General features: G+C 41.5%; 1 protein-coding gene across 1 annotated transcript in view; it reads right to left on the bottom strand.

The window, feature by feature from the left end:
• LRCH2 (leucine rich repeats and calponin homology domain containing 2) overlaps window positions 1-23,400 on the bottom strand; it is a 75,244-nt gene that overhangs the window by 31,291 nt on the left and 20,553 nt on the right. Inside the window, exons 2-11 of the mRNA XM_059732929.1 lie at window positions 15,380-15,524; window positions 13,020-13,146; window positions 10,090-10,195; window positions 9,866-10,002; window positions 8,782-8,915; window positions 6,639-6,726; window positions 5,416-5,527; window positions 4,977-5,074; window positions 4,822-4,889; window positions 4,473-4,577 (exon numbers count right to left, since the gene is read on the bottom strand). Of these exons, the coding sequence (XP_059588912.1) occupies window positions 4,473-4,577; window positions 4,822-4,889; window positions 4,977-5,074; window positions 5,416-5,527; window positions 6,639-6,726; window positions 8,782-8,915; window positions 9,866-10,002; window positions 10,090-10,195; window positions 13,020-13,146; window positions 15,380-15,524 (1,120 nt within the window). The remainder of the gene's footprint in view (window positions 1-4,472; window positions 4,578-4,821; window positions 4,890-4,976; window positions 5,075-5,415; window positions 5,528-6,638; window positions 6,727-8,781; window positions 8,916-9,865; window positions 10,003-10,089; window positions 10,196-13,019; window positions 13,147-15,379; window positions 15,525-23,400) is intronic.

Below are 23,400 nucleotides of genomic sequence, written 5' to 3'. Positions count from 1 at the left end.
AGGAAACGGTAGGACACAGTGCAGTGAATAAGACAGGGACAAAAAAACATACGGGAAGGAAGACTGCAGAAGCGGTTAGGTGGACACAGAGGAAGAGAGTGGAGGGCAAGGAAAATGCAGAACTTAGGATGCTGGGCAAGAGAAATGGTAAGGTGGGAGTGGGTGCTGGGCAGGAGGTTTTAAGGGGTAAAAACTAGAGAACCGGGAAGAAGTGAGAAGAGCAATCGGAAGGTAAAATGGGGATGAATAAGATGGGGATGAGTTGAGGCTGGACTCAATTATCTTCTGAGGTCCCTTCCAGCCCTAATGTCTATGAAAGATGGTAACTGCCTTCTCCTAAAACCTAGAGGGTCCAGTCCAAACTAGCTGGTGGTCTGCATTTGCGCATGCATTTCTAACTTGAAACAATCACCCAAAGACTTGGTAGGACATGCAGGGTCCTTTTAAAGATTTGAAAAACAGAAGGCAAATCAATGAGGGCAATTTGTAATCGTAAGATCTTTAACGAAGTCAAGATATTTAGTGGTCGGACTTATAACTTTTGAATTCTTTGGGACTAACAATTTTGCATCACTAGATGCCAATAACTTCAATGTGTGCAGGATTGAGCCCAGAGTGCAGGGTTTTTTAAGATACAAAATGGGACTCACACAAACAAACAATCAGAACCATGATTCACTGAACGAAAGAGAAGAAGGCTACAGGAAGACAGACACCGTAATTTTAGGTGACACTTATCATTCTTCTAAAATTGCCTTTATTAGTCATCAATTCAAGTAATGTATTAAATACTTCCACTGACACCCATCCTGGACTGTTAGAGCAGCATTAAGCTAAACAGTCTCAGCGGTGGGCTAAGTCTTCTAGATGCCGCATGTTTATGTAATTATGTAAATCTTATTTAACTAAATGGATCATGCAGGTTCAAACCTGTGACATGAACAAACGATCTGCATCGTGCAGTGCATACTTCCTATAGTTTATCATCAAGGATCCAATTATTCAGGTCTTCTAACAGCATCAGACAAAAACAGCTATATATAGAGCTGCAATGTCTGCATTGCATGACATAATAAATATGGAATAACAAGAAAAACTCCCATTGAAGTAAACGTATTAACTTTAAACCTTAATGTTAAGGAAGCAGGAACTGCACAGGGGTAGTGATCCCTGCAAGGTGTACAAGGAGTTCGATGGGCCTTCCCAACGGCACAAGAGATGCAGAGGAATTTGAAAATCAAAGGAGAGATGGACTCAAGTCACGTTTCCTATCTTCACAGATGGCTCTTCCCTTTGTATACCAGTACTAAATTTCTTTACTCCCATGTGGCTTTCCCTGTCTGTTCACTCCTTGGTCCCCCAATGGAACCAAGAAGTTCACCAAACCAGACTCAATTACAAGCTAGTATTTCCAAAAAGTATCGCTTAAAGCCATTCAAAAACAAGTCTTCTCGTGAAACACTGTTCTTTCATATGTAGAGATGAAGGCATTTGGAGAGGAGCGGTCAAACATTCCTGAGCTATGCTAGGATAACATTTTTTTTGCAAAGGACAAGATGTGAGGTTTGAGAACTGTAGTTTGGCGAGTCACTGGTGGAGCCAAGGGAAGGATTTAAGCTAATAAACTTCCTAAACTCCAGTTTTGGAAGGATATCTAATGTTCTGAAATGCATACTCTCTCCTTGGGGATAATACTGCATAATCATTTACCTTGAGATCTATTTTTAGTCATTAGGGATCTTATGCTAATTCCTCCAGTCGCTTTATTTTAATTTGAATAAGCAAATTCCAGTTAATGTTGCTTTTGCTCAACACATTATCATCTGCTGAATTTTAAAGCTCCACAAACACTGGATACCTTGATGCACGTCCTGCTGCCCTTGTCCTCTGGAACAGCTTTTCACTGAATGAAGTTCTATAGCTTAATGGTCTCCGTCTGTATTCACATTTCATGTACATCAAACCCAAAGATGGAAGAAGGAAGCAGGAGAGGTTGATGGGAGAGGATAGGGAAGTCATTAGTACAGCAAGGAGAAAGGAGAGAGTGGACAGACTGCATAGGATTAAAAGTAAACATGCCAAATGATCAGTTATTGTTAATAAGACCTTACTTCTGCGCGCATACATTTTAGAGAATTTCATGTGATCAGATCAAAGCTAGACATTGAAAGTATTTACATATTTTCAGATTCAAAACCAGAAATATTTCTGCTGTAAACATCTAAAGATTATGTATTGCTGTCACTAGAAGGAATTATAAATTGACAAAACCACAAGCAAAATCAAGGCTAACTTATCGCTTACTAAATGCTACTGACCAACGAGTGCTGAATTTGTCACCACAAGTTTAGAAGTACACTCGTTCTTTATGCAAGTTCCAAAGGCATTGAAGTAAAACTTTACCAAATAGTAAATAGGAATATGCAAGGACAGAGCCACCTGAGGCAAAAGACAGAACTAAGAACTAAATTACCGTATACAGTACAGTAATGGTTATGTTTAACGTGTGCAGCTTCATTTAAATACTGAGGTAAGTGAATGATCATATAATTGGGAAATTTATAAAACGTTTTTCAATCTGTCATATTTACTCAAATTCAAGATCCCCCCCTTCAACAGAGGAGGAAAGCCCCTCATTTTGGATTCAAGTACAAGGTTGGGGGGCAGACCCTGCTGCAGCTCCAGCCCCAGCTCAGGCTCTGGGCTGCAGCTGCTGCCTCCCACCCGCCTGCTGCTGCTTACCCTCAGTGGCAGCAGCAGGTAAACATGGTGTGTGTTATTAATTTAAAAAAAAAAACCAAACTATTATTAGACAAGTGGCAGCATATTGCAAACAATGCACACTACAACTTGCAAATGCTGCCTTTCCACGTCTATATTTCATATTAGAGGAAGGATTTCAAAGATTTGCCTTTTCTTAGCAACATCTTTGCCAGCCTGCCTCTTAGCAAGGACAGCTCTTCCTTAGATGCAAATCTCCTTACTTTAAATCTCTACTACAATAAAACAGCAATGATATACTTAATTATGTTTCTTTTAATACACTTAATTATGTTCCTATCTTCATTATTTTTCCCATCCCAATGGACATGTCCAAATTTTAAATACAGTACATGAAACTACAAGTAATTACCGCTAGAGTCAATCTGAACAATTCACACCGAACTCAAATGAGGACTGAGCACTGGCATGGTCCTGAAGACAATTTTCCAGCTACAGTAGCAGGGTATAATGACCTCTTACTGTTTATCTTTCCCCACTGCCTTTTAAGAAAAACTGCAGCAGAGCATCTGCAGCAATGTGGAAACTCAAGACTAATGAAAAAGGCATTCAATGGACTGTGGGATGTGTTATCACCTTGTTACATGGACTGTGATTGCTCAGCAGCAGAGGTCCCTTCCTGCCCATCGCCATTCACCGTCAGTACTGTGCTCCTGTTCCCTGCTCCTCTCCTAACTATGACCACAATCCCCAGATACCTTCTGGCAAATGACTCTTCTCACCCTCTTGTCCCAAGTAGCCCACTAAGAGCAGGGCCTTTGTCAGCCCTTTGCCCCATCTCGCATAAACACCTTGTGTGCTTTCTTCCATATTATGCACGGAATACCACCCCTGAAATAAGCCTCAAGGCCATTTTCCAGTCCTGGCTCAAATCCCTTCTCAAGAACCCATTTCATTGCAATGTTCAAGGGAAAATGTCAATTGATAAGGAGAGATAAGAAGTCAGGATGAACTTGTGATATCTAGCTAGAGGAGAGATAAGAAGTCAGGATGAAATTAATGATATCTAGTTTGTTTGCTCACATGTTCTGTCATGTGAAAGAAGCATGCTTGAACATGCCATGATCTTTCCTCTATAAAACCTAGAAATACACATCTCAGCAATCTGAAAGGACGTATTATCCTACAAGACCATATAACTTTGTTGAAAACTTCCTTTTTTGTAAGAACAACAGCTGCAAAGAAATAACGTGCATACTTGTATCTTCATGCTTAAACATCAAGCTGAAATGAATTTGTCACATCAGCAATAGTGTTAAAAAATCTTTTAATACTAGATTCCACTATTTCCAAATAGGAATGTTTTGCTTTGAAAAATAATTACACACCAAGTCACATAATGAAAGGGTAGGTTAACTCCATAATATATGATATGTTCACTTCAGACTTATTTTCGTCTCTTTTAATGACATGAGCTACAAAACCCCCCCAATCAACTCCTTGTTCTGCATCATATGTACATTGTATTTGAGTACTGAGGTTCCTCTATCCAGTTCTATGCAAGCAGACACATGGCACAGTTAAAAATACTTTATGAACTACTTCAACTGTTTAATGAGCTTAGTTGCACAAGTCTCTTCTCAAAGTTATAAAATACCAAGGATTTTAAGATGCACAACCGTATGTAATCTGATAACTAAAAATAGCATACAACTTGTCTAACTGATTACTGAGATACAAAACCCAAATACCTGTTTTTTTGCTCCTGCTGCAGTAGCTGAGCTGCTATTTTTCTCAAGTCAGTCACTTCCTTCAGTTCATCTTCTTCCTCTGCCAACAACTGTTCTTTCTGAAGCCTGAAAGATGAAACATTAGTTTAGATTAAAAATCTTGTTTTTGGCAGATCATGGAAATGCATGCACATTCTGTTACTTGCTTGTTTTAACTAAATGGAGATGTTACCTGACTAGTTGAAAAGTCCTTGCTAAAAGTTTTAACGTTTTCTCCCCAACCAAAATTATTTCTATGCATCATAGCACATCCATCTTTCAAACGCAGAAGTTTGAAAAATACTCAGGAAAATAGGTCTTTAAGGCTTACCGTTTTTCATCTCCCCAGTCTTCATTCCGTTCTATTTTCTGAGATTTCTCAGGATGCTTTCCTTGTTCCTTATACAGAATGGAAATAATTAAGAGTTTAGATGTTAATGAATGAAATGTGCCATCTAGTTTTCTCCTCTTCTGAAGTTACAGTACCTTAATGTAAGAAATAAATGGTCCAATTTGTACATCTCCTTGTTCAGGAATAGCTGCATCTTCCGCATTAGGGTCAATATAATCATCCACCTCCTGGTCTAGTGATGATTGATGGAGATTGGAAAAGAGAATATTAAACAGTTCTCTCAATCTAATGTTACTCCTAAGAAAGAAAGGTACTTGTAACAAAGTCAAAAGATGATATGGTGAAATCTTGACTTTTGAATGTAGAAAGGATCTTCAAGACATGTATTTCTTTCTCATTGTGCATATGCTGACTTGATCTTTATCATTTTATTACAATGATGTTTGAAATGATAAACATATAGATGTACTACACCATCATGCCAGATTCTGAAGTACTTAACTGAAATGATCTGTGCCCTGACCAAACAAGAATTTAAGCACATTACAACAACACACGTGCCACAGGCCTTACCTTTCTGAGAGTCGTGTTTATTTCCTATTAAATGATTGTCGTTTCTTAAAGTCTGTTCCCTTGTTGATTCTGATACCTGAGAGTGAAGGCTGATTGTATCATCATCAGATGGCTGCAAAAACAGTGACAACAGAAACATAACTTCCATGGTCATTACTTATTTCACATCATGTTTTATTCATAATCATAAACTACAGTAAGGAATCTATCCTTAATGAGTCTCAAATGAAAGAAGATTTAAGGAAAAAAAGCCTAACAACCAATGCAACAAGTGCTCAAGTTGCTCTGTTTCATTTGCAAATCAGCATTTCTCATTCGCAGAACACTTGCAGCACAATGCTCCTGACAGAGTAAAATGTGCACCTGTGAAAGCAGCAGTTCCTGAAACACCCAACTATTTTTCCTGCCAAACGCTCACTCAGTATCACCCAGTTTTGAAAGCTGAGAGAATCACACTTCAAGTCTTCGTGACCACTTTCCTTCTTAGTATTCTCTTGACACAACCCTATGATATTTCCATTTTCATGAACAGTCTAATTCTGGGGTCAGCACCTATGGGTCATAAGCTGGATCCAACCTACAAAGTGACTGGATCTGGCCCACTGGGGACAGGAATCGCTGCCATACATCGTGGAGGTGGCAGCAGGGGCTTGGGTGCTGCACAGGGGAGCGGTGGCCTGCAGTGGAAGCCTGCTGCTCTTAAAGGTTGCCAACCCCTGCTCAAGTCTCTTTTAACCTGGATTTTAAACATTTTAATAATCTTCATTTAGTCCCATTTTCACAATGTTCTTGTGTTTAATTGTAATACTGCTGTGACAAACTACAGCTGGCTAAACTCAAGAAGTATACAGCTACATGAGCAGATTCTTGGAAAAAGTAGATGCTGCTGATCACTATACATCTAACACGTCAAACAGCATTTTCTACCAAATCTGAATTCAGAACACATTTTTTCAATATAGACATCCCTTTCATTAAAAATACTTTATGCATCACTTCACTTTATTTGTTTTAATAAGCGAAAGCAAATTTAAAACACAACCTTACATGCTGTGTCTAAAAATGTGGTCAAAACAAACCACATTTCACTGAATGTAACTGCAACAGCCCTTTCATTTATTTAAGCTTTCCTAAACATTACACAGCAAGTCTGTAGAATCTGAAGGAAAAAATAAAACTTCTTAAAACAAAAAAGTTTAAATAAGCAGTACAAGAAAACTCACTTCGGTGGTAGACAGTCTTTTATCTCCATTATCACTGCCAATGCCAGAGTCAGGACCATGGTTTTTATTGGGGTAAAAGTCTTCCATGCTATAAGAATGAAAAAGGCAAACACAAAGTAAGATTTAACTTTTCTACATGAGAAGTGAAAAGTAAAACACTATTTTCCAAGCTGCGACAGGTGTGACCATGGACCTTCTCAGACTGCTAAAAAACTATTTTAAAACAAGATTAAGATTCAAAAGATCAACCTGCAGGGTGGCCAACCTGTGCCACAGGCAGCCTGTGCGTGGCACGCAGCAGACTGCGGAGGGGACAGCACAGCAGCAGACGGGGCAAGGAGCAGAAGACAGAGCCACAGATCATGCAGGGAGCACAGGGCAGGAAGCAGAAAGCAGAGCAAGGGACTGGGCAGGGAAGATCAGAATGGCACTTGGGGCACACTCCCCAACAAGGCTGGCCCCCGCTGGATTAGCTTATCTTGTCCAGTTTCTTGTAAACTCAGACCACTTCTCACAGTCCACCCAAGTACTATGTCCGGGGGCAGTGTTAAATACCAACTGCATCACTTCCTTTGAGAAACTACAACGTGTTAAAACTTCACGCAGAGTTGTGGCTTCCTAACTACTATCAAGCCTGCCTTCTGGTCGAATGCTGTCATCTCACTACCCCTTGCTAACCCTGTCTGGATAGCTACTCAGGGCCCTGCTCAGAAATTAAACGTTCCAGAAATTCCAGCACAAGGAAAACCTTTTACCTTTGGTTCAGCACTGACTACTGACAAACCTAAGGGTTGTGAATGCAGCTTTAAATGTATTGCCAAGAATACAACAATGCTGTATAGAATATTTGGTGTCCTAAAGCAAGACAGACTGAGAGTCCAAGCAGAAGGAAGTATATTTATTTGCTTATTTCGAAAAGGTCTTCTATGAAAAAAGTTAAGTAAAATATGCCAAGTTTCTGACTTCAGGAGAACTCAAGGCAAAAAAGCCCAAATTGTTTTAAGCTTTGTAAGATACAGTTGAATTTAGAGTTTCTTCAAATATATAAGGCTGTCTCGTGGTTAGGAGGCAGGCTTTCTTGCTAACAAACTGTTCCACTCTGAGCAAGTTCAGGGAAATATAACCGTAATGCCATAGTGTACTGCAGAAGCCCTAAAGAAAAAAAAGTGACCTGCTTCAATGAACACATTCAAAATAAGACTTCAGTCTAATTTCTGATATACTACATTAAATCTGCAGTGAGAATAATTATAATTTGCTTTGTAATACGAGTTGAAACAGAGAGAGAGAGAAAAAACAAGCTAGTCCACTAGCAAAATTAGACAGACTTTCTGTGGCAGTGCTTCTCCAGCATCCTACACATTAGGGCTGTGTGAAATTTCGCCAAGTATTTCGTTTCGAAGCTCAAAACAGCAACATTGAAACAAAACAAAAAGCTTCGAAATTAAATGAGGGCACTCGAAACATTTCAAATTTCAAAGCAGGTGGCAGGGGAGAACCAGGACTGCGCTCTGAGTGGCTCCACACCCCATGGAGCTCAGCCCGGTGGTGGGAGGCGGACAGAGCCAGGGCCGAGCTCCATGGAGCCTGGTGCTGGGTGCGAGCTGCGCTGGTTCCAGGCGGCAGCAGCAGGCTCCTGTCATCCAGCGCAGACCCAGGGGCCCGCACCCCCGGGAGGAGTCCAGCACAGCCCCGCAGCCCTCCCGGGGGTGCAGGCCCCTGGATCTGCATGCCGGATGACAGGAGGCTGCCGCTGCCAGCAAGTGTCACCGAGTTTTGCTTTCAGGACTTTGAGGTGCAGTTTTCCAAGAAACCCCTGCACCTACCTACTTGAAACTTGGCAGGCTTCATGCCCTCAGAAGGGGCTACCATCCCTGCAACTTGGATCTGAACAAGACAACAAATGACAATGATTTAGGAATTTTCATGATGTCCCATTATAGCCTATGAGCGAAACACTGAAACGCGTCAAAACAGCGAAACAGTTTTGACTAAACAAAACGGGACAGTGCTTTGAAATGAAACGACAAAATGAAACACCGTCTCTTTGAAATGGCAAAACGGATGTCAAAACAAAACGATGGTGTTTCGCACAGCCCTGCTAAACATTGAATTCAAAGCAAAAATGAAGAAAGGAAAATACCTGTCTGTCAGTGGCTGGGAGGGGATTCGTTTTCCCAATGATGGAAGATCCAAAGAATCTGGTTTTTTATCTATTCTGAGGCATGCCTGAATGCTGAGGAATTTAAATATGTGTACTTTGCCCTTTAAACATATCTGTTAGGAAACACACAAAAAAATTTATTTAGCTGCATGATATATTTACAATACCACGTACCAACAAATACCTTTTATATCTAAGGGATTTCCGCCTTCCACCCACCCAATAAAAATGCAGCTCTGGTAGCTCATTAGTCAAGCTATGAAAAAATCCTACTGCCTAAAAGCCCAAGACAGACAGAGCTGCTATGCAGGCAAACGCAAGTGCCAGTCTCTTGCCTGCAGCAGAAGGCTGCAGCTGATCTGAGCGACAACAGGAGAGAAGCATTTAAACCATCTACGAGAGGAGAGGGTGGCAGAACAGATGAACATGTTGAATGAGAGAGGAACAAAGGGAAACACAATGTCTCTGTGAAATACGGAGAAAAGGATGATGTGTTTGGACAGGCCCAATAACACGGCCTAGTAACGTCAGGGCAGACAAAAGCAAGTGTAAAGATGGAAAGAGCTTGCAGCAATAGGGAAGCGGAAAGATGACGGGGGATCCTGTGGGAAAAAGGAAGCTGATCCTAATGCTGGCAGCTGCAGTTTTTCTCCTGGGCTGCACCACTGGAAGTTCACAATACCTTATCAGTTTGCTATGCAATGTAGCAGTTTCTTCTTCCTTTCCAAAATTTGATTTCTATATTTTGAAGGCCAGAATGGAACATTTTGATCACCTAGTCAGACCATGGACAACATAGGGCAGAGAAGTGACCCGATGCTGAACTTCAGCAACTTGCACAGGAATTGGGGGTGATTGGGCAGGTCCTATGCGCTTCCTGATCAGCTACAGTAAAAGGCTAGATGAAGGACAAGCTACAAAACAAAACGTCTGAGCAAGGATCATGGGTCAAGAAACATTCTTGGATGTTATATATGACTGATGGCTGGTAATGAACCAAGCACGCCTTCCCCTTCTTTTATATCTATGGTTAGCCAAGGAACCAGAAGGGTTTTATACTAACCTGTGCTGGTGGTATCTGCATTGGATTGTTATCCAGAATTATTACTTGTAAATGGCGTAATTTCCTGTAACAAACTGGGATCTCTGTAACTTTATTACAAGAAAAATCCAGCTTTACCAAGGGGAGGTCTCCCAATTCTGTAAGGGGGGAAAGACAACAGAATTAGACATCCTAATGCTTTGTGTAATGGACTTAAATCAGCGAGAGGAGAAAGAGAAGCTTACCATCTGGCAACATATGGAGATTATTTCTTCTTATGTTTAACTCTCTGAGTGACTGCAATTTTCCTATTTGCTGAGGAAGGACCTGAATCTCATTACAGCTAACATCCTAAGCAAAAGATAAGGCGTCAGTGAGTTGAACGATAGCTTGACTGAAATTAAACAAAGGAAATGTTACAAAGAAAGCTAGCACAGACATTATTTTCCCTTTTTCAAACAAAGAGAGCTGTAACCTAAGTCTTAGGGCTTCCTCCTCAACCTACAGTAACATCTAGTAGTATGAGCACCCAGGCAAGAGACCTAAACCCGTGGACAAGTGACATTAACTTTGAGGCTAATGCACTGGACTGCAGATCAGAAGATGCACCTGTTCCCATCTCTGCCAAAGACTTCTTATGCAAGCAAGTCATTTATGTTCTGTTCCCTCTGTAAAATGGGGATAATAATCCTTCTCCTTCACTATGTTACGTGACCAAACCACTACTGGATCCAAAGCCATGAGCTTCTACTCCCCGAAGTAAAATACCCCAGCCTGTTATCAATAAGGTGTAGCAATCTCTGAACGAGCACATGAAACAGTAGAGTTACCCCAGGTGCTGCAGGATTGCTTCTAACCTTTGCTAATGTATTGAACCTGGAAATGACCTCAGATACATACACAAAAATGCAAGTTTCCAACCTGTTTTAATCTCAGTTCAATAAAGGAGACTTAGTTTGCCAGGTGTGATTTGTGTGTGCTATGACAACATTTAGATGTCTGCCTACCCAACATACAGGTGAAGAATCAAAGCTTGGTTTTAAAGCTTAGGTCCTTAGAGGCACATTCAGCTTTCCTCTTCAATAAGGAAATCCATAAGCTTCAGAATCAGTCCAACTCCCCGGTGCTGACAGGGATGGGGCAACCCCAGTCCTGCACAGAGCTGGATGCCTGGGAAGCTGCAGGGTTGTCTCCTGCACAGATACTCTCATTCACTATTTCACCGCTCCCTAGCTCAGGACAGGATTCCTTCCATCAGCATGGCTCTCCAGCATCCATCTGGGCATTTGCGTTGCCTACCAGCCTTAAAAGTGTAAAATGACTGTTGACCCATTTTCAATACGGGTGTAGACATAACATAATAGTTTCCCTACTTCTATTCTGGGTGCACGAGAAAAGAAGAAATTTAAAATTCATTCATACTATCCCAATCTACTTCCAAGTTAAACAACTCCTATTTGTATTTGCCTCCAAAAAATTAATCAAGGGTAAACAGGCTGAATTATTTCTGAAGTGTGCATGTCTATGACAAAAGCAGTCAGAACTCTAGTGGTAGAGGTGATATCTTTAATTAGACCAACTAGGTAGTTGCAAAAATATTTTTATATTTGCAACTTCCGGGCTCACATGCCCTTCCCTCAGGCAAAGGAGAATAGTAAAATGTTTCCCGGGTAGAAATAAAACTTCATACTGCACAGGGGAACTGGAGAATGGTATTAGTTATCCTGGGTGGGAAAGTTCAATTTATGCAAATTAGGCTCGAATAAAAGTTGGAGCAGTCTATTTGCCCAAAGGTGTCTGATGGCAAGCAGGAGGTTGAATTTTGTTAACAAGAAAAGAAGCAAAAAAGCAAAATTCAAGATCCTGCTTGCCATCAGACACCTTCTAATAAAAGATATCGCCGCCCCTGCCACAAGAGTTTTGACTGCTTTTGCCTTTAAACCAACACGGCTGCAACCTATATCCCCGAGACATGTCTACGACAGAAATGGGACGCTGGTTGGTTGCAACGTCCAATTAGCAACACCCCTAAGAACTGACGAGGCACCCGCCGTCCCCCGGTTCTCATTACTGCTGGAGTTAGTGCAGGCACGTTTCGTTCTGGGCGCAGCAGCTGTTGCCAGACTGCAAAAACTAATCTTTACTTAACACCAGACTGCCTCCTTACGTGCAATTACTGCTTGTTTGGCTTTCACAGATTAACTTTATGGCAACACATACAAGTTCTGAAGAGCAAAAACAGTTATCCCATTTTCATCTGTAAATATTTCTGAATCAAGGGACTTCAACCAGGGGAGAGGACAGTAGGTAAACAAATTATAGAAATGTCAAACATATTCTAACAAGGATCTTTTAAATATGCAGGCTAACTGACTGACAATGTTTCTTTACCCCTGCAGAAAGAAGACTTCCAGGTGAAAGACATTTAGAAAAGGAATGTGATAAATAGTGGCCATTAAGTTCACTAATATATTGCACAAGGGGCATAAACATTGTCTTTGGAGCAGGATGAGCTGTGCTGGGATGTGTCCTGACACAGCCCATCTGCTTACTGGTGTCTACAGACATCTTTTGGAGCCGCTGTCCCATGGGGCTGGGCTCCTGCCTCTCTCAGGGCTTTGGGAGCCCAATCCTACAGAACAACAGCCCCAGGTGCCACGTCCCAAACTGGGGTGTGTCTGCAAGTGCGGGACCCCCAAAGTTCTGCAGGCGATGGGCATCCCCTCCCATTTACAGCATCATGAACTGTAACCACTTCTGGTTGCAGCAACATTTTTGGGCACTTGGAGTGAGACAAAGGGCTAAAAAATTTGTTCGCAATTTGTGCTTCCGTCAACATTTTTACGGGGACACAAGGGTGACATCTGTTTGCATCCAAAGGAGAATCTCTCAGACAGATATTCTTTAAATCAGATGTTAGATTACAACATATTGTTTTACAGGGGTGGGTTTAGTGTTCTAGACTGATGACACAATTGAGCAAATTTGTTTCATTTGCATATGAACTATGGCAAAAAAAAAAAATTAGTACAACTTCAGAATTGTGCATGCTTCATAATTTCCCAATTACAACAAACTGAACATTTATGTAAGGTCAGTCATGCTAATAAGAACAAGTTTAATTACATATTTCAAGATTCTCTATAATGTAAATGTTTAACACAAATATACTCACCAACTCCATTAGGTCTCTCAATTTTCCAATTTCTTCTGGAATGGAAACTAGCTTATTATTACTAACAACCAACACCTTAAGGGGCAGGTCAAACAGGTATTTTGGCAATGTTGATAAAAGATTTCGACTAGGAGAAAAAAAAGAGAGAAGGAGGAAAAAGAAGAAGAAATTTTAATATGCCTCTGACAATTTACGTTCAGTTTGAGATTCTTAACATAAAAAAAATCCTTTTTTCCTTCTATCAGTTATAATAATTTATCTATTACATAGTCATACACCTAAATCCAATTGTAAGCTATATTTTTTAGCGTAAATCATTTGCCATATCCCCGTAGTCAAATAAATGTCATGTCCCTATCCAATCTGAATAAATGATATTCTACTGTAATAGTTTAGAGCCGCCCATCTTCCATCAATAAAATGGGGAACTAGATGCTGATTTAAACCCCTTTCCCGACCTCCAAGCATCATCGAGTGAAAGGGACTAGAAACAAAATGAAGAATACAAAAACCTACTGACTTATTAGACGAGAATTTTAGCTGTACAAAAATACAAACCATGCTGAAACAAGCATTCGTGAAGTTCTGGGTAATGACACCCAGGAACATTTCCTTTGTCTGGCACAGCTGATCGATGGAGAGGTGCAGCGAACCCTGTACTATGTCACTGAAAGGTATGTTTTAATTAATGCTGACTTGTATATCATGGGCCTCAGTAACCACCCTGCACAACAGAAGCATGCTACACTAACAAGAAAGATGTCCCTATTCATGCTGTCATTGCACTCTTCCAGCTACAGGTCACCTCTTGTCACAGGTATATACAAAAATACATTTCCTAGTAAAATACCTGTGCTAGACAAGACCTGTGTTTTGAAAAGCAGACTGTTCAGCTACAGTAATGAATCAATCACTGTCAGGCATAAAGGGGAAGCCGTGGCAGTTTTCAACGGTTTAAAAAGAGAGCTGTCAAGAGTACAGAAATTCTGCTTTGAGGCCATTCTAGAGGGTTTCAAAATTCTTTCAGTTCCTTATTGGAACAAAACGAAAAGTTTCAATCACTTGCATGAAGTTGAAATACATCAAAACAGAACTGAATGTTTTAATTCTGTTTCTCCATGACCACAGTGCACAGGACCGCAGAAACTGTCACCAAAACTTTGTCAGAAGCAATGTCATCTACAAATGCTTCTTTTCCATGATACATGGGGTAATTTGGGGAAAAAAGTCAACTTAATTAAAAATCTTGTGACAGATGTATTGTAAACAGATTTGCAAATACAGACTGAAACTTCAGAGATGTTGGATACCTGGGCCCTGTAGAAGCTCTGTACTTTTCCTACAATTTCCCACACCTATCCTCAGGGGGTTTGGGGGTGGTGGCTGGAAGAAAGAATAACGGTGCAGTATCTATCTTAAATGCCTAGTTGGGTCAGGTTACCCAGAATGTACAAAAAAGAAAGGTAACTCAACTGGCCATTAGACCATTTAGTGGCTGCAATAACACGCAGGGCTCAGTTACAGAGAAATTAGCATCCCGTTCTATTTCTGTTTTGGGAAATACATTCTGCATCTTTCATACCCAAAACAAGAGGGGAATTGTTTTTCTGAGGTTTTGCACAGGAAAGAGCATGAGATTTGTTTAGAAAAAAACACTGTAGGGCTTTCATTACTGGTGCTTTTAAAACTCTCTGCAGAGCACACCATTCATAAACTGCAAGTTTTCCAGCCCATAAATTCTTTAACATTCATTCCTATCTCAAGGTGGGTCGTGTGCAGTACATCTCCGAGAGCTTTTTGAAATAAACTTCATTTGAGGTCTTTAGATAAGAAGAACAAGAAGTAGAAAAAAGTACATTGGAGGTTTCAAGACCCAAGTCACCATATCTCAACCAAGTCATCTTAAATTGGGTCATAAAACCCATATGCAGAATTTACAAAGGAGAAAATAATTTTAGCATATTTTAGGCAACTGGGGACCATAATGGAGGCAGGCTGTGCAAGGCCAGGTCTCAACTATGTATGGGGGGTCTTAGTTTTCCTTTCACACACATCCTCCACCTGCCTACTTCCGCAGCACGGGACAGCGTACCCATCTTTCCTGGAAAGCTGATGCTTATTTCTCGTTCCTCCTCTCAGATGATGTGGCTAATTGTTTTCAGCGCTGCAGGCACATCTATCATCGTTTGTTTGTATGACAAGCAAGTTGAACCTATTGTGCAGAACGAGCCAGTCTCTAAAGCCTAAGAAAAATTACTACTCCAAGAAAAGGAAGGAGCAAGAGCAATGGACAGTAGGCTATCACCAGCTGTGGGGGTCTAGTGTTGAGATACAGGACAAGGGGAGAAAAGGTTACTCACCTAATGTTAAGATACGTTAACATCTGTAGATTTTTAATAGCTTCGGGAATGGATTTGATGCAATTGTGATACAAATTTAATGTCTCAAGTGGTGCGAACAGCCATACATCAGGAGGAATTTCCGTGAATCTATTTTTTGATAGGTCTGTGGGAAAAAAAAGAAATTTTTTAAGGTCAAAAATTTACCCAAGACCAGAGAAATGCAGAGAACTGAGAGGCTAATGGAGAAAAATGATCATAAAAAAGATGTTGATGATTAACATAATCAAATTAAAACCTCGAATAAAAAAAAGGTTAACCGTTGTACCTTTCACCATTTTTACCCTTTGCTTAAAAAAGGAACCAGAATCGAAACTAATGCCACCACCTATTCCCTGTAACATTAAAAATGTTCAACAAGTATCAATCATGATTTTCAATTCTCTTTCTCTCCGTCTTTAATCTACAGGACTCCCTCTCATCTTTCTCCCATGCTAGGCACAACAAGACAACACCTAACAATAAGATACAAACTCGGAGACAACTACAGTCCTTTGGATCAACATTTGCCTTTGGAAGTGTCTAATTTTCTTTAACGTCAACATTTATTCTTGCAACTAACCCAAAAATAATTTAATATTCAAGCAAAATCTATTCAGCTAATTAAACTACAAAAGAGCAAAGAATGGGCAAAATCCACACGTGTCTATTTTAAGAGAATTTATCCCAACCATGCAACTGGTCCAATAAAATATATCAGCTACAAAAATCCTTGCTTCACATCATTCCTGGACCATCGTGGCTACATCACTCCAAAACTGCCACCTTTGTTACCACGAATGCAGGCAATTTCTGCTTTCCCAATTATGCAGATGGCCCAGGGACTTCCCACGTACGCTGCTGCCAAGGCAACATTAAAAATCAGTTAAAAAAAAACTTCCGATGACTCCTCTCAAAATCCACCCTAGACATCCACGTGCCGGGAAGTTCTGCACATCGCCCCACTGTAGGATAGAGAGAAACCAGCAGCCTCTCCCCGGGGTATTGCCACAAACCTAGCACGATCTCCATACAACACACTGGCAAGAAGGAAGACCGTCGGTCATCTGTTCGACATTCTCATACTGTACTGAAAAAACTGAACACTGCTTTTAACATTGAACCCCAAACCATAAAAAGTCTTCTGGCAAACTGAAGCCAGACTGTGTTAAGTGGGACTGCACAGTGAATTAGTATTTGCAGCTGCCATTCAGAAAATAAACTGGATGAATACTGTGAAACAATGGCTTCCAGGGACATTGATTTTGAAACCCTGCTTCCTAAAGTCTAAGACAGGAAACTCGAGTGAACAACTACTTACCACCAAAAATAAATGGAGGAAGTTACTGATAGTTTTAGCAAAGCTTTTGTACATAAGAAAAATACTCAAGTGTAACTGCTAAAAATCCTTCTGTGACAATCAATGTGGCCAAGTAAGGAGCACTCCTTGGTGTTGGGCCCCGGAGGCTATAACAAGCATCTGCTCTGCTAGCCAAAGGACCTTGATGTTGGAGAAAGGGGAGGAAAAATATTTATCATCAGTTAACTCCTTTAACTGCATATAGGGAGTTAACTGAAATAAACTAGCTGGGTAGACTTGTTAAATAAAGCCTTTCAGAGAATTTGGCTTTCGTCCTTTCTGCTTCAGGACTGCAGAAAGTTATGGAAAAATAAGTCAGAAAAGTTGCCCTGTTCCTTTTTGACGTTGCTAAGACCAATACCTTTTAAAACACGATTTCTGTGCAGGGTGCGGTAGATGGGTTCAAAGCACAGGGGGCTACAGGTCCATTTCCAACAGTCCCAAAGCACCGAGGATGCGATGTCTAGGCACTGGTAGAAAATTGAAGACTACTCCAAATAAATGCAACCAGGCCGTTCTGCAACAGGAGACAAAGGGAGGACCTTCTTTTGTGGAAGAGCCTGAACCTGCTTGCCATGGACAAAGTAACGTTCAGGCTCCTCCTTCGGAAAGCAGCCACCCTCGCCTGAACCCTCAGCTCTTTTGTGATGGAAAGCCTAAAGTTTAGAGAGTCCATGAAGACCCAAAATGCTGGAAACCGGAAGCCTGAAGGGCAGGGCGTCAAACATCCAGCCTGCGGAGCCCCATCATCCGGCCCGTGCTGCCTTGGGTCTGATCAGATACCCATGGGGTCCGTGCATGGCCCTGGTGTGGAGCTTGCCCTGGGATGCATGCCATGCCAGCTGGTCCGGGACCCCCCCCCCGGCTACAGGGCTCTACCCAGAACAAAATGTACCTGTGGGATACAATGCCACTTTTCCCTGCTCAGATTCTCTGTCCCTGACACCTTCTCGCACGCGCTCCTTTCCCTCCCATCAGGAATCTCATTACTTTTCAAAGATAAGCCCCTTTTGTTCCCGTTAAACGTCCTCCCACTTACTTTGCTCTGCCTGATCTCAGTCATTTTTTTTTCTCCATTTGACCCAGTTTCTGCATTTTTAGGGCTCTTCACCCTCACCAGCTGCATTTCCATGAAAAAAGTTGTTTCTCATCCCCCACATGAATCTTGCAGACAAACCAGACTGCTAAAACAAAGTTATATTTGCTTTAACCAGGTGTTAGTATAATATGACCAGTCAGAAGCCCAAATGCCATTTTTGTACCGCAGGTTTCTGAACAGAGACACTAGATCAGAGCCGTGGAAGTGCATAAATACATTTAGCCACCAGTGTCTAGGTGGGTCTATTTGTGGTATCTGTCCAGAGGAGGGTATGCTGTCAAAATACATGTACTGCACAAGGAGATAAGCTTCACTACACACTTTTTTCAGGAAATTTATCATGCAGTTTGCAGACAGCTGTTTTCTGTTTAGTCTTCTGGAAAGCACCTCGCAACTCAAATTCCAGGGAAACTGAAAGAAAAGACTTTTATAGTCAATCTTGATAGAAAACAAAGCTTTAACAGGGGATGAAACACAGAACACACCCTTACTGGCTTCAGCCTTTTGGGCTCCTCGGCTATCCGTCGCATAGTTTCAATACGGTGCAGTCTCGTGCGGTCTGGGTAAGAACTGTCCAAACCCACAAAGTTACCTTCCTTCTTTGAAATGCACCACTTCGTGCTACTTCATCAGAAAATGTGCAGCTGGGCAACACCTGGACCCTGCACTTGAGTCAGCTTGTAAAATAAAAACAACCGCCTTGCCTACAATCAGCAGGGAAAATGTCTGCATGGGGGAACCCACATCGTGCTAAAAAGAAACAGACCTTGAAATCCCCCACTAGAAGCTGCTGCGTGTGTGCCCTATAAAAAAGGCATTTCCTGTGCAGTCTAGTTTAGCCATTTGAAGGGAGAGTTTTCTCAGGGCTGTGCCAGGCACTGCAAAAACACTTAATATTCTCAATGAACAAAGATACCGTGTTTACCCAAATCCAAAATGACGTTGAATACAAGGCAACCCTCCCAATCATTAGCTTCTATACATGTCTACTCTGTTCCGTGTACAAAACCTATTCATTGGAGGGTCATCTTCAATTTGTACCACTCCACCACCGCAGCAGAGAAAGGTGTTAAACTTAACACAGGTTTGCAAAACTAGTATGAAACTGCCAATGCCAGTGTAAAACCAAAGAAATCTCTGACGTGGTAACACACTGCATTTAAGCTACTGCTAATCTTGTGCGTACCGGACATTCAGAAAGTGCACAAGAGTGAGAGTAAAATGCATTAAATGTCCTGGAGTATTTTCAGTTTATAGAGCCTGTCAAATGTGCCATAGACTTGGCTACAGATCTCACACCAAAGCATAACCCCAATCCTTACCAAACTGTTTTACAGGTCTCGGGACCAGAGTATGTTTTAGCCACTCAGCTCTACGCAGAACCGGGTGAAATGCAATGGACTGTTGCACCCAGGAGGTCAGATCTGATGGCCTGATTGTTACTGGCCTTGAAACCGAGTATAATCTCTCTCTCTCTTAAACTCCTGAAAATTATTCCAAAGCATTAAAGTCTTCAACCGACACCTCAGATCACAGAACTATTAAAAAACATAGAGCCATGACACTGCATCATGTTTCTCCACGTCCTTGCAAGAGGCATCTTTTTATGTGGAATAAAAATGGCATCCTAAAATATCAAAATCTAATTACATTTTACACAGCACATTAAGTCAGGTGGTAGCAGAACAGCATTCAATCGATTACGTGCTAGGAAGTACTGCACTCATTATGCACAATCTAAAATACGTGCTGAGATTACAAGCCCTAGCAATTATTCTGTTGTCATTTGGAGTCACAGGTTCGATCTCTCTCTTGCCCTCCTCTCAGACACTGCACCAAATGCCCCCTCCTAATTATTCTCTTTGCAGGATTTTAGAGTCCCAACAACAAACACTGGATCTGCACGTTCGTGGACCTAGCTCCAGTAGCGAGAACCCGTAGTGCAGACATGGCCGAGACATTTTATTGCTGTTTTGTTTAGTCATACAGTTAACAATACTTTTGCTGCACAAGTGTTTTCATTAAACAGAAATAAGGCACAGATGCACAAAGGTATTTAGGTGCCTAGATGCTTTTGCTAAGACTCTGGGCAGCAAAAATGAAGGTTGAAAGCAACCGGCCAACAGACACTGTTAGTTCCTGGAACTTAATCAAGGAAAAGGGGCTGGAAAGGGGTAAGGAAGGGAGCTAAGCAAGCTCAGATATGATCTCTCTATCTGAAATGAGCAGGTTGACCCATAACTAAAGGTAGCATACGTTTACCTCACCCAGTTTGGTACTGAACTGCTGACCAGTGCACATCAGTGGTCAAATTCTGCACGTGTCAGCCCCAAGTAAAAAACTCTTCCCTCTCCTCAACTGTTCTCCTTTGCTACTGGGTCACACCCACTTCACCAATCCCTGTCAGTGTTTTGGAAATCCAGGTGCGCTGTGATGTAAAACACAACCAGCATTTACACACACACACAAAAAAAGAAAATCTTTGCAAACAGAAGATTGTGTGCCCAGTAAATAAAAGGAACCTGGCCCATAACCTTCTAAGTAGCAATCCTGAGTCTTTCTGATCTGTTTTTATAAAGGGAAAGGCAGAGATGAACGTACCCTAGGGCGCAGGTATCCAATGTTCGGCAGCTCCATCCAGCCGGCAATGTCCTAGGAGCCCAGGGCTATGGGACCCCAGTGAAAGTGGCCAGTGCCCTGCCACCACTGGAGCAGCCGCTGCCAGCCGTGCTGGGGCACAGGGCAAGTTTGACACCCCTGCCCTAGGATGTACAAGGACAACACCTGAAAACCTGTAACTTGGTTTATCACTACACATTTCATTTGGACACGCGCTCTTGGGAATGTAGCCATCCACGAGAGCTCGGTGAGCTTCCTCAGTAAAAGACAGTTCAAGCATAAATGCCTCCTCTGTTCAGGAGGAATCGGACCTCGTGGTAGAGATGGTATCTTTCATTAGACCAGCTAGACCATTGCAAAGGTTGCTGGTTGCAGCCGTGTTGGTCTAAGGACACAGGCAGGCAGGGTTCCCGGGGAGATGTGATATCTATTCAGAGGATGCTAAATACCGTGGGAAACCCTGCTATAAGTAGGTTGCTTACACAGCAATGCAATAAAATAAAGCCAGTTTTGCTATCATCTGTATTACAGGGGCTGACGCTGCATCTACTATGAGCATGGAGACCGAGGACTTCAAAAGGATTCCCAACGGCGCAGGGAGAGCGGTACTGGCACCCCTCTAGGAACACAGCACTGAACACACCTGTGTCAAACGCTGCCACCAACCCAATCACACACAATTCTTGCAAAGAAAGTGGGGTTTTAACATGCAGTGCAGCAAGTGCTTAACACTTCGCTCCTCATTTTTATTACGGAGCTTAGTCCTATAGGACAATGTTCTATAACTAAAATGGTTGAATAATTATAGCATGTCAATGAGATGAGCTGTTGTATTTTAAAGGGATTTCTGGTTTCCTGACATATGCAAAACAGGATTTATTAATGTCATGGAAGCTCTCAAGCTATATTAGCTCCAGAAATCTGTCATTCATATTGGCAGCGTTCAAGCTTTTCTTGTTTCCTTCCACAGTTGCAAGACGGTACCAATCAGGAAAGGCATTTTTTTTTTTAAAATCCTGCAAATAAAATTGAATATCCAAGCACTAAAGCAAACTAACAACAGCTGGATTAAAGTGCTGGACACACCTTTGTGACCAAACCACCTTACTTAGTTTGAGTTGTCAAAATACAGCACCTCAGTTGGAAAGGGACTTTCAGATTCATCACTCAGTGTACAACATGCGTTGTTTGGAACAAGTCAGATGCCAAAGAAGATGCATACGTCATTAAAACATAGGACACGTTTACTATACGTTGTTGCATTAATTTTCCACCAGCAGATCTCCAAGTACCAGCTCCACTAAGACGTAAGGATTATTCATATTTTGCATTTTCCCAGCAATCCAGAATAAAAGCTGAGCCTCACAACGTTATCTTCCAGCCAGCAGAGAAACAAGATGTGTTGCCTTCAATAAAGCAGGCAGGGGAACAATGAACTCCTGCTCCAAGCAGATCTCCTACTACAAGAATCGGCCAAGCAAGAGCTTCACCATAGGTTTCTCTACTGCTCCACAGTCATCGGCCATGGAAAAAACACATCATCCCACAAAGTATCAAGCCTTCATTCCAAGAATAGTATTAAAGTTTCTCAAATACTTTATAAAGCAAATAAGTAAAGTGAGATCTCACACAAGTGATTATTTCTGTTTCTAAGCAAGTTACGTGATTGTCCACTGTCATACAGGTTCTTCTGCTGCCGTCAGAAGCAGAAGCATGGGGTCTTATCTGGTACCAGAGACTAGGTGCATCTACACATGCAATTAATGCTAGTTGGCTTTACTGTGCAGCAGATTTACTGCACAGTACATTTACTACCTGTAAATGAAGGTAGTAAATTTACTGCGCAGTAAACTAGTTTACTGTGTGGTACATGCCTGCACATGTAGATGGTGATGCTTTACTGTGCAGTTGATTAGTCAACTGCGCAGTAAAGTGTCTTGTGTAGACACAGCCACTGAATGCCAAACTAGACGTCTCCTATGTTAAGGCAAATTTTAGGTTAGGAAATGCATGTTTTATTTTTAACTCGGTGCTACTGACTCATTCTGTAAACTCTGTTCACAGGTGGGTAAGATGAGCTGAAAACCTGTATGGACGTTCAAAGGCAACCAAGTGCTGCAGAGAATATTACTGGGGTATTTTGTAGGATTTCTGTATCACAGAAGTTTAGAATCACACTCTCAGAAGCACCACCTTTTCCCTCTTAAGTGCTGGCACACTTTAAACCAAGCTGAAGCTCAATGGAAAATCCTCAGTAAGTAGCTCAATTCAACTATTAGTCTCTACAAGAAGCATCTATTTCAGCAAAGCTTCCTATGTTTGCATCACTCCTGATGATAGCTGCCTGTCAGCCCTTATGAAGAGACTTAACCTACCATTTTCTAACTGATGACCAATGATGGGGGGAGGGAGATAACACTTTTTCACTACCTTTGACATTACAACTATACAGCTTAAAATGTGTACTTTAATCCTAGACTCTGTTAGTGTCATAATTTCTGGCTCCCCTTCCGTTTTAATAAGCGCAGGGCTAGAAGATTTGCAGAACTCTTTTACATATTGATACTGTTCTATAAAAATTATTTAGACTGGTTAATGGAAGCTAATCATAATTAATAGTACCTTATTTTATTTTAACAGTACTGCACATACAATTTTAGGGGTGGTTGCAAATAGTTTGTCATTTATTTAGGAGGTGGGATAATTGCTGCACTTGAAGTCCTGCCAACTTAGGCTGAGAACTGTGTTGGAAGTCAAAGTCCTATGGATTTTATCAATATATCTATAGGATTGTACAATCACAAGAAAGTAGGAATGGAAAAGACCTCACAAGGTCATCTAGTGCAGCCCCCGCTCAAGGCAGGATCATCCCTGAATAAACCATCCCAGCCAAGTGTCTGCCCAACCTACTCTTGAAAATGTCCA

Source organism: Alligator mississippiensis, chromosome 8 (genome assembly GCF_030867095.1).
Source record: "Alligator mississippiensis isolate rAllMis1 chromosome 8, rAllMis1, whole genome shotgun sequence".
NCBI classification, from domain to species: Eukaryota; Metazoa; Chordata; order Crocodylia; family Alligatoridae; genus Alligator; species Alligator mississippiensis.
This window is presented reverse-complemented; position numbering and strand designations above follow the sequence as displayed.